Raw genomic sequence first — 12,064 nt, 5'->3', positions numbered from 1 at the left:
CCACTGAGAGGGTTAACTAGAAAAAGTATGCAAAATACCCCGTCGGGAGCTAGCATGTGAGCACTCAGTAAATGCTAGTTCTTGTCAATCATTGATTCATTCACAGATGCCAGCTCTGTGCCGGGCCCCACCGGACTGCTAAAGTCACAGGCAACCCCTCCCTCGATGACCTCCCAGGCTGGTCACAGGCTGTGACCCGCCAGTGTTCAGGGATCGTGCCCTGGGAAGTCCCTCATCATGACCCTTGTAGGAGCCTGAAGCTCCCTGACCCTCAGCATCTATTTCCCTCGTCATGGGAAAAACAAAAGGGGATTCAAGGTTTTGTGGCTGTTACCTATTGATCTCAGCTAAGTCCCAGGGAGCTCTGGGGGTGCCTTTGTTGGATAAATGTCACCTTATTTGGTGTGAAAGTGAACACAGGGTGTTTGCACAGCTCCTGAAGGAAGCCTGCCCTGCGTGCACCTCACGCTGCTCCTGAAGGACAGAAAGAGGGCTCCCCCATGGCCTTGCGACCGGGTGCCGTCCCTGCCCGTCGTCCTGCCCTGGCCTCCGCCCTTCAAAACAGGTGCTGGCGCAGGCAGACCTTTGTGTTTACTTCCAGAAAATTATGAGAGGCCGTGAAAAAGTCATTTCTTTCCTGAGCAGCGGGCTGAAGTTTGGTCGTTTCAGCCTATTGGGTTCTACTGGTTTGTGGTAGGAAACAAAGGCATCTGAAGAAAACACTCTGATTGGCTCTTGGGTGATTCGGTGTCCTGAAATGTCCACCTCGTAGCTGATTTTAGGACAACCAGAAATTAATCTGGCCTGGAGAAGAAGGTTCCCGCTGATTTTGGCCAAAGCTCAAGGCCCGGAGGATGTCCCCTGGTGGGTTGTGGCTGGCTCCCAGGACGGGAAAGCCATTTCCCCTTTCTGGTAGCCTCCGCTTCCATTTCCTCATACAGGAGAGGAGACTTCCTGGTGACCCAGTTCCCCGGATGTCGGTGAAACTGACCCTCGGGTTTGGCGGTTCTTCTGTGTTGTTGGAGGAGGGCAAGGGCCTGCGTCCAGGGATCGGTCCAGAACCTCAACACAGTCCCTCAACCAGCAGTCCTTGGTGACCCTCAGGGGGCAAAGCAGCTTCTCCCGTAGCCAGCGCAGGAAACAGAGGAGGAGGAGAATTTCTTAGAATTTCAAAACATTTCACTTCTCCCATCTCGTCTCACGGCTTCAACAGCCCTTCACTGGAATTGTGCCCATTTTACAGATGAGGAGAGCGACTTGAGAGAGGAGATGAAGTTGTCTGAGACCTGACGGCAGGGGAATGAAGAAGGCTCAGGCCGAACCCAGGACTCCTGGCTCCAAATCTCACACTTTCTCCCCGTTGTCCTGGCACACGGCTGGTGCCCAGAAGGTGTTGGCTGACATGGGAAATGTCCCTCCTTGTCTCTCCTGGGCCCCTGCCCACGAGGCTCTTCCAGGCTAGCAGAGTGGGAAGGTAGATAGAGAAAGAAAGCCGGCATGAGACACGGCACATTGGGGCGAAGACTGCCAGGGAGCCAGGAGAAGTGCTTCTGCTTCTGTCCATCTGTGAACTGGCCAAGTCAGGAGATCGGAGAACCGCTGTCTGAACTGAGGTCTCTTAGGGTTTTCATTCGTTAGTTCACACACATAATTGAACATCTACTATAAACTTGGACAGTGGAGTAGAAGATGAAAGATCCAAGGGCTGCTTTTAGTCTGGAAGATAGACGGATAAACTGATGCTTCATTCAAGGAGGTGAGTCCCTCAGCAGAGGGGCCGTAGGGGCCAGCAGGAATCAGTAATCCTGGGAGACCTCAGAGACAGCTTCCCAGAGGAGGTGATGCCTGAACAGAATCTTGAAACAGAAGAAGTTGAACAGCAAAGAAGAAAACAAAGGATTTTCAAGCAATGGAAGCAACGTGTGCAAAGGGATGGATATAAGAAATAGCAGAGTAACATGTGCGTGTAGCTGTTCTGTGTGATAATTTGTACTATAAGCAGTAGAGGATAATGCAAAAGGGCACTGACATTCATTATCTGTAGTCCTTACAACAGTCCTGTGAGGTTGCTGTTATTAATTTATTTCACGGATGAGAAAACTGACATTCAGAGAGGACCTGAGCAGGGCTTCTGATAGACTAGCACTGAAACTGGGTCCTGACCCTTGGTGGCTGAACGTGTTATAACACCCTCAATGTGGAAAGATGAGGTTCGGATCAAAAGAATGTTTACTTAGGAATATTACCCATCAGGACACTGTCAGCTGCCCACAGCAGAAACCCAGTTAAAAGAGGCTGGGATGGGTGGAGGTAAGGAATTGGCACATAGAATGAAGAGACCAGGAGTAGCTTCAAGCATGCTGGATCCAAATGCTCAAAAGTCATCAGAAATTTGTCTTTCTCCAGCTTTCAACACAGTTTCACACTGTGTTAACTTCACTCTCAGTCAGTCTCCCAGAGTGCCACCGGCAGCTCCACCATCTCACCGTCTCAGCAGCTTACATCTCACCATAGCAGCCCCAGTGCAAAATATGTCCCTTTCCTACTGTTTCAACAAAAAGTTTCAGGCTGGAGTTTCATTGGCTGGACTTGGTCTTGTGTCCAGTACCCAGACCTGGAGCCAGGGCACAGAGTAAGAGGTCAACCCACCTGACCCACATGGACAAAGAGAAGGAGGGTTGGATCCCAAAGAATCAAGGTGCTGTTACCAAGAGAAGGGGAGCTGAGGACGGGAAGATGAAAAGGACAGGTGTTCACCATAAGCACTTGCTGGGTGGCAGATGCTGTACTACGTGCTCTCCTAGAAGCCCATTAACATGCCCTCCCTCCAAGGCTCAGGGCAAAGATGGGCCATGGGGCCATGAAAGGGGTCAAGGATGTTAGACCTGCTAGTATCTGTGGGCATGTGTAATGTGATAGAGTCTACACAGTATGGGAATCCAGCTTCGTGTTGCACCCTAACTCACACTGGCATGAAAGGCAACTCAGCGCAGGAGCAGGGCTCCATGCCCCTAGCCTTTGTCAAGGTAAATATGCATGACAGCATTTTTCGTAAGAGGGTAGAAATTCCATATGGTGAGGAGGAAAGAGAATGAGAAAAAAAAGGCAGTTTAAAACAAAGCAAGAAAAGGCAGGAATTTTAGAAAAGGTGGGACAAATATAAAACATGAAGTCACGTTGAAAAACTTAGTCAAAATATATCAGTAATCAGAGTCCGTGTAAATGGAACAAACTGGCCAATTAAAAAAAAATGAAGATTGTCAGATTTGACTTCTTAAATTCGAACAAATGTTTTTACAAGAGATAGACTTAAGGAAACAAAGACGTTGAAAGTGTAAGGAAGGAAAAATAAGATATACTAGGCAAATACTAACCAAAGGAAATCTGAGTAGCTACACTGATATCAGACAAGGTGAACTTTAAGCAAAAAGTATTACTAAAGATAAAGATGGTCACCATATTTTGAAAAAAGGTTCAGTTCACCAGAATGATAATTCTAAACTTGTATGTAACCATAAACTAACTTATAGGTCGAGTAAAATGGACAGAACTACAAGGAGAAGTTAATCATTAACATCGTAAACAATATTAAGAATAAAAGTTAGATCCTATTATACATTGCAGAGATTAATAAAGTTAGTAAGAACATTGTGATCAATTTTATGCCTCAAACAGGGGAAACTCAGATGCAGTGAATGATTTCCTAGCAAAACAGAACTTGCCAAAACTGACTTGGGAAGAAATAGAAAACCTGAATGGTCCTATGATCATTAAAAATAAATAAAATAGATGAAACATCAGTAGTACTTGGTTTTGCAAAGGACCTCTCCCAGACCCGCAAGGAAGAGATCGCTGCAGTCCTGCACACACTCTATCAGGGGAGAGGAAAAGGGAAACTCTCCAATTCATCAGATGAGGCCAAAGCATAGTGTCGATTCAAAAGTAGCCTGAGAAGGGAAACCATAAAAAATGAGAGACAACTCCCATGTCCGTCAGCGGGAGAGTGGATGCAGAAATGGGAGTGATTCACACAGTGAATGCTTTGTAACAGTGAAAATAAACTACAGGTACACGATCAGCACAGTTTAATCTCAAAAATGTAATGTTAACCAAAAAAAGGGTAGCTACAGAAAAAATCATAAAACATGATTCCATTTCCAAGTAAAATGCTGGCAAAACAACACAATATATCTTTTCGGGATACAAAAATATTTGCTGAAACAAGTCAGGCGCTGAGGAAGTCCTGTTTCTTAACCTGAGAGATGATCGCTCTGGTGTCGATTTTAATATTCCGTATTGTTCTTGAAACCCTGCGTATGTGTTTTTTATGTAGTCTCTTTGGATGTATGACGTATTTCATTTTAAAACCTTTCAGGATGGAATAGACATGTAACAGCTCTGAGTAGAGGAGTTACTAAGATGTTTATTTTCTTCATTTTGTTAATCTCTACACTCTGAATTTTTTACCGTGAACGTGATACTCTCCTAATAATACTATCTTAAGTGATTTTTAAGCCATTTGGAAGAAGAGAGATGGTTAATTCTTAGCCCAGACCTAGCTTCCTGTCAGCAATTTCAGTGAAAGTCACTGTATCGGAGCTGCAGGCTGCATCTGGAATGTTAATCCACAGCGGCTATCTGCCTGCTTGGCAAATATGTGCAGTGCTGGCACAGAGCAGGTCTGGAGCCTCTGAAGTTCCTCTGAAGGGTGTGACCTTGAGGTCCAGGTGAGCGCAGGTGTTCTGCTGAGGGAGGGGCTGGCCAGGCCTACAGGGAGAGCTTGGGCCACGCAGGGCCCCAGCAAAGGCTGAGCTGGACCATACCACGCGTTGAGGGGCGTGTGAGTTTGGCCGCGGCTGTTGGCTGTGTCCTTACTCCCAAAGCCTTTCAAAGTCAGGCGTCTGAATCCACGGCTCCCGTCTGATAGATTCTAAAGGGAAGCAAGATGCTCTTTTCTCTCCCTGTGTGGAAGGGGGAAGGAGCAGTGAACTGGATTCCTCTGGTGGCCAGATGACCTTAACGGGTGACAGCTAGAGCTGAGGCCGGGTAGGAGCTTCATGGCACATCCAGAGGAATTGCAGTGGTCTCAGGACAAGCCGTTGGTGGCTCCCAGGTTGAGACTGGACGAGGAAAGCTACCATTCCAGCCTAAGAGGGAAGCAAGAAAGTAGGTAGCCTTCGTGGCCTCAGACATTGCCGAAGCCGGATTTCGTCCTGCCCTGGGGCCGCAGGTCCAGCACACTGTCTCTGGGGACCCAGGCAAAGCTCAGCTTCCCTGTGTTGGGCGTAGTGTGAGCTGGATGGGCCGGGGACTCCCCCAATCACAGGTGCTTGCAAATCGCTTCCCCATCCACCCACAGTCCTCTCCCACCAGCATTATGTGCACTTAAATCTCTACACCAATTCACTGTTTTCACTGAAATGCATGTATAAGAAAACTTTACATCATCGCCATAAATGGAAGTGCAGCGTCTCGTGTGGGAAAGGCACAGACTGGTGAGCTAGATAAATGACACAGATCAGAGCTAGTTGCCTGGTAGAGGCACTGAACCCAGCCTCCGCTCTGTCTCTGCAGTAAGCGGAGATGTGCAGGTGCCAGGTGCTGGCATGTGGAGACACCACGCCGACCCTTCCCCTTTGACCTCACGAGGCTTGAAAGAAAAGTGACAAAGAAATTCCTCCTCCCGGGAAGTAGTGAAAGAGAAAGCGATCTACACCCACGGCCTAGCAGGCGGCAGGGAGAGGACATCTGTATGCCCAGAAGTGAGCAAATCCTCTTTCTTCTGAAAATGTATGCCAAATACATTGCTTAAAACTTCCCTGCCAAGTGTTTGGCTCACTCCCCTTCAGCGACCTTCAATCAGATTGACTCAACACTCACTGACTACTGCGTGCAGCCACAGTTGCAGGGCCTTGAAAGGCAGGCACCTTGCCTTCGAGGAGCACACATCTAGTGGAGAGATAGATGTGTTCACAGCTGGTTTTAATGCGAGGCTGAGTAAATCTCTGTGTCGTCTTCTCCCAGCCTTCCCCCAACTCATGCAAGGCCTGCTGTAGATGCTCAGGCATCATTTCATTAAGATTCAGAAATAGAAAACATGTGGTGGGCCCCTGCTGTGAGCCAGGCAATGTGTGGGATACTTTTAGAAATATTTTTATAGCACTTAACCCTTTCGAGAATTGGAAAGATGGTTATTTTTACTTCCACTTGAGGTTAAGAGGGGTTAAGTAACTTGACCAAGGGTGCACAGCATGTTAGAAGCTGACTTAGGATTTGAGAGCAACTCTCCCGGATGCTCCCACTGTGGGTTGAGGGAAGAAGTCTCTATAGCACAGGGGAGGTTTCCTGCCCCCTCCCACCCCAGCCTTCCCAGGGCCTGGCTTGAAAGAAGCAAAAGCCAGTGGCTAGGCCCTGCCCCCTGGCCTTGCTCAGTGGTCACCTCAGCCCTGATCTGTGCTTGTGTCTCCGCAGGAAGCCAGCACTCTCCTGCACCATGTGCTCCAGCAACCTTCTGAGCTGCTGCAAGAGCCTGTGGGGGCTTAGGTTCCTCCAGAGACATGTGGGGGGCCCCTCGGAGGAGCAGCCGGGGGAGCCACTGTTTGAGGAGCCACTGAGGACACCGCCCCAGGAAGCGGTGAAGACACTGCCCTCCGAGGCTGTCTAGACCCAGCCTCAGGACGCTGAAGATACTGTTCCTGGCCACCAAGATTTGACTCCTGGAGCCACTAAGGAGCCAGCAGCCCCCCCAAAGTCACAGCTGAGGCTGAGTCTGGGGACTCCCAGAGCACACAGTGGGGTGCCAGGGTCCTCGGGCCCAAGACAGAGCAGCCTTCTGTGCTCGGCGTTCCCAGACAGATGTTCAGGACCCCCTGGGTCCAGGTCCGCTGAATCCCATGGGTTCAAAGCTCACGTTGGTGCTGGCCCTGAGTCATGAGCAGGGGTGGCGGGACGTTCGGGAATGCGTGCACGTGTGTGCACAGATGTGTACGTGCTGGAGCACGCTGCCTTCTGAGCAGAGGGTGTTGCCAATAAAGTGTTAGCCTCTCACTGCCCCGTGGGCTCTGCAGGATGACGGCCAGGAGAGAGAAGGGAAGGGGAAGGAAGTAAACAAGCCTTGAATGAGCACCTGCCCTGTGCGAGGTCCTCACCTGCCTGACTCACGGAACCCTTATGACACCGTTTGCAGTAAGGGTCACTGTCCCCACTCCACAGATGGGGAAGCTGAGGCTCAGAGAAGTATGGGGCCTGCCCAAGGCCACTCGCTAGAACGTGTGCCAGGCTCATAGGAGATGCTCGGAAAATAGTTGTTGAATGAATAAATGAACGGGTGGGAGGATGGGTGAGGAGCCAGGCCGCCAGCCCACGCTCTTGACAGGACACTTCACTGCCTCTCCGGAGGGAAGTCAAGATGCTTCCTTGACTCAGCCTTCCCTCCTCCTAGCGAGGCTCAGGCCCGGAGCCCGGGGCCCTTCATGCTGCAGTCCTGACCCTCTCTGGTGCTTTTCGTCAGCAGCAAGTGGCATGGCGTGGACTTGCTGGGGAAAGTGCCCCGTGACAGGGAGGAGAGGTGGAGGTTGGGGGCACAACAGACCTGAGTGGGGGAGTTGGCCCCACAGCGCCCTCTGCTGGATGCATGACCTTGGGCATGTCAGGGGACCCCTCTGAGCAGCTCTTTATTTCTCTTCCAAGTGGGTAGGCTACCTTTCCTATTGACAGGGTGGTTGAAGAGACCCAAGGAGGTGGGGGTGGTGACAGCCCCAGAGTGATGACAGTGTCCAGGGACAGTCCTCTCTGGCCATTGCTCCTCCATGAGCCCACTCTTCCCTTGGTTCCAAGACCCCCTCCTGGTGTCCCCTCCCTGCCCACCTATGCCTTTCCAGTCCCCCTGGCAGTTCACCGTCCTCTCCCTGGCCATCACATGTGGTCCTTCCCTGAGGCTCAGTCCTGAGCCTTCTCTTCTCGTGGAGATTTTTCTCCCTCCATGGCCTCGTCTGCACCCTTGTAACTCAAGTCACCATGGAATTTACCTCTGAGGAGATTCCTCTCAGATTCGTCCTACAGCCCCGGCTCCTTCTGGGAGCTTTCTACCCACTGCTGCCCAGACGGCCCTTCCAGTGGGTGTTTCAAAGGCGTCTCACCTTCAGCATGTCCACAGCTACACCTTGATCTTGTCCCTGCACTGCTCCTCTCCCAGGGGTCCCCTCTCAGACAGAGGCCCTGCCATTGGCCTCAAAGGCTGAGGGTCTTGGCACCTCCCTTTTCCCACCTCCTCATGGTCAATCCTCTCGAGCCCTCCCACATGTATCCACTGTCTGCTTGATGCTCTCCACCTGCCCTGTCATCACGCGGTCCCACTGGCATCCCCACTGTGGGGATAATTGAGACAGCTTCCTGACAGCTCTCTGCACTCCCCACTTGCTTTCCTACAGTCCACTCTCCAGCCCACAGGCACAGTGGGCTGTGCAGAATGCAAACCCCATCATGTCACACATTTGGAGGAAAACATCTTTCACCCGACGTGTCCTGCCTGCCCCACACTGCCCTCCGTCTCTTCACCCCAGCCCTCCTGGCCTTCTCCTTTTGGTTCGTTTATCTCACTGCTCCTTCGAGCCACCAGGCCATGCCCAGAGCTGTTTCCATGACTTGAAATGCTCTTCCCGACCTTTCAGCCACGAGATTTAAGCTGAAACAGCACTTGCTTGAGGAATCTGCCTTGACTCTTCCTATTAGACCAGGCCCCCCACACTCATCCCAGAAGTGACCTTGGAAGCCACTGGCGTGGTTGTAATTTACAATCGTACGTGTGATTCCCCGAGCCCTGTCTGTCTGCCCCACTCAGGAGGTCGTGGGTCTTGCCTGTTTCTGTTGATCATTGTATGTCTAGCCCCTAGAAGAGTGTTTGACACATAGTAGGAGCTTTAAGCAGTTTATCTGCCACTGCCCCTGAAGGCATGATTTGCCCCAGTGGCCCCCAGCTGGCTTTCTTCCGGAAGCCCCAGAATCCCGTCTTGGGAAGTTTTCCCAGGAGTCTAGGCCAGGCGGGCCTCTACGCCATGGAGCCCTAAGACTGGTCTGGCTGATCACAGGCTCAGCTGATCAGGGCTGAGGTCAAGGTGCCCACTCACCACCTGCCACTGCATGGGGCTCCTTCAACTCTGACTCTGAGCTGCCCCCACCCTTCCAGAGGCCTGAGCCTCTGCTGGCTGCAGAAGTGGGGTGCATGCTGTCTAGAGAGGAGCATCTGCAGTGGGCCCCCAAATCCATGTTCTCATGATGTTCCAATAAAGCTATCGAAACAGATGCTGCCTCACGGTTTTATTTTTAACTCCCTGGTGAGGGAATACTCCCCAAACTTCATCATACGGTACGTGTTGATTTAGAAAAAGTTATGATAAAATGCTGGGGTAAAGGACAACTTGGAAATTACCTTAAAAAGTAAAGGAGTTTTCAGGAAACTAAGTTTCATCTTAAAACACCATGTTAGACATGAGGGATGGGCTGACAAAAAGGACCAGGCCTTCATCCTGCTCATCTGGCGAGCCAGGTGCATGGCAGATGCTCAGCATGTGTTTGCGGAATGGAATGTTTCTGAAGGTGTCGTGTTCAGACATGCCTTTTTTTAAATGGGGGAAAAAGACATCTTAAAAATGGAAAACTTGTCAATCAAGGAATTCTGCAATAGAGAGTAGGTGGGTGAGGCACTAGTGAGAAACCAGGTCAAGAAAACGTTCATGGATTCCGTATAAGGAATGATCGCAAAGGCACCAAGGAAAGGGTTTGGAAAATGGAGGGAGGGAGCTGGCCGGAGTCAACGACACATTTTGATACCCGCAGTATGTCCCCGGGCTGGGAGGAGGAGGCTGTAGGAGACCGCGGTGTTCTGAACTTCTGGCCTCACTGCAGAACCCGTAAAAACATATGTGGTGAATTTCCACAGGAAGCGGAGAAGAGACTGTGAGTCATCGCAAGCAGAGCTTACGGGAGCTGATCTGCCTGAAACAGGTTTAAATATATTTCAGGGCAGAAAAGACAAAGCTGTGTTAAGGGAGACTTGGGAAAGATGAAGTGGAAGATTGAGTCAGTAGGTGATGTTCAGCAGTTCTGTGTAGATGGAAAGAAATGACAGGGAAATGTCCCCTGGGCTATAACCGTGGGTGCAATGAATTTTGGGGTGCATTATAGGCAACAAGCCAGGGGTGGAAGCCTGGGAGCCACAATTTCCAGACTCCTGTTCCAACAGGTTTAGATTCCACCAGTGGGAAGCGGAAGAGAAGCAAAGCCATTATTGCTACGTAGGCAAGGTGGGGAGGGCTGGGAGAAGAGAGAGGAGGCAGGGAGGCTGCAAGGGGCTGCTGCGGGGAGTCCTGGAGCAGAGTGGGCCCCAGAGAGAGCTGCATGAAGGACCATTGTCTCAACCTGTGATGAAGGGAAGGCTTTGGACGGTCTTCATCAGGACCAGGAAGTCTGTGTTATGAAAAGATCATTCAGACTCCAGTTTGGAAGATGAACTGGGGGAGCAGGGCGGAGGCACAGTGAGCGTGAGCAGCCCTGCTCCCAGGGGGACCCACAGTCACAGTTTATTAGGATCCACCCGGACTCTGCTGCAGACGTCGGGCTGCATGCTGGGAACCCAAAGGAATCAGTCCTTCCTTTCCTCACCCAAGAGATGGCCTTGTCCCTAAATATTACCAGGGAATCAGGGAAGGGATGGGACATGGGAACAAGTGCTGGGGTCGCCAAGGCCAGGAGGAAGGGGTAGTGTGTGGAGTGTGGGAGGACATGTGCCATGGCAGCCTGCAAGTTCTAAAGGGAAACGTTCCTGGTATTCACTGGACCCGGTGCACGCTGGCCCACGCTGCATTTAAACTCAGGTTAGAAGCGTGGTGGGTGGTGGGGAGTGCTCAGTAGCCTGGATTGAGGAAATCCCATTGGAATGCCATCTCAGCCAAGTAGCCAGCTGTTCACACTTTGCTGACTCAACTCCATCTGGAGCGTGTTGGGAGAGTTTATCTTCAGTGTCCATTTGAGGGGGCTCTTTCCAGGTCACTCAAGGAGGAAATGATAGCCGAGGACACACATCTCCCACCAGATTTCCAAAATCCCACCAGAATTCCAAGCATTCCGGTGATAACTCAGAAGCTCTCAACCATCACCAACAGCTTGCAGGGTCACTAGAAGAAGTCCTCCTTCACCCTGCCCTCAGGGGCTCAGAATTCCTGATTTTGGAGGTCATTACAGATGTTGGCGCCATGTCTCTGGCTTCCCGATTCAGGGTCACGCAGCGGACATGCTTCCCACACCCCGAGATGCCCCCGTGCCAGCCGGAGCTCCAGCCTGGCTGCACCACAGCCCTCACTTGGCATTGCCAAGGCTCTCAAGAGTCCAGGGGGCCTGGCTGGATTCCCAAGAAAATAGGGCCCCAGCGGGACATGCTGCCTGGGCCGTGTGACTCCAGATAAACCTGTCCTTCACTTTCAACTGACATTTATGAGCCCCTCAGTGCACCCAGACGTTGTGTCGGCCTCTCCATGGGCACTGGCTCATTTCTTCCCCTGGGCAGCCCTACCAGGTAAACGTGACATCCACACTGGGGCCTGAAGAGGGACACGACGACCCAAAGTTGAAAACTCAAGTAAGTGACCTAGCTGGGGTTCCAACCCAGAGCTGGTTCACTCCAAATCCAGGTCTTTTCTTTATCATTCATACTATAAAATTAATTCTTAAAGATTAAGTGATATATAGATACAGCCTCTTTTCAAAATTGTGACATTACAGAGAAAGCCTGAGTTTCCTTGGCCACCTTTCCCCATCTTTTCCCCTAGCAATTTCCCCCGGGGCACCCACTGTATCCAGTTTGCTGTGTGATGTTCTGTTTAGTTTTGTTTGGTTTTAAACATAAAAATTATGCTGCACCTAAGGCACTGAGCTCAATCTTTTGTCTCAAGGTTCAACCACATTAGGACGTAGAGGCCTCCTTCACTCTTTGTAACCTCCAGAGGGTGTTCCAGGCGACGGGTACCACACAGTTCATTTAGCTGTCCTCCCACCCATTGGCATTTGAATC

General features: G+C 50.8%; 1 protein-coding gene across 2 annotated transcripts in view; it reads left to right on the top strand.

Moving 5' to 3' along the window:
- HRH2 (histamine receptor H2) overlaps window positions 1-9,300 on the top strand; it is a 42,324-nt gene extending 33,024 nt beyond the window's left edge. For both annotated transcript variants that reach the window (XR_002799509.2, XM_023617200.2), the window contains one exon: window positions 6,472-9,300. Coding sequence is in view for 1 of the 2 variants with exons in the window: in XM_023617200.2 (XP_023472968.1) it covers window positions 6,472-6,664 (193 nt within the window). In the remaining variant the exon portion in view is untranslated. The remainder of the gene's footprint in view (window positions 1-6,471) is intronic.
- The last annotated feature ends 2,764 nt before the right edge of the window (window positions 9,301-12,064 follow it).

Source organism: Equus caballus, chromosome 14, assembly GCF_041296265.1.
Source record: "Equus caballus isolate H_3958 breed thoroughbred chromosome 14, TB-T2T, whole genome shotgun sequence".
NCBI lineage: Eukaryota > Metazoa > Chordata > Mammalia > Perissodactyla > Equidae > Equus > Equus caballus.
Note: the sequence above shows the minus strand (reverse complement) of the source record. Positions and strands in the feature narration are given on the sequence as shown.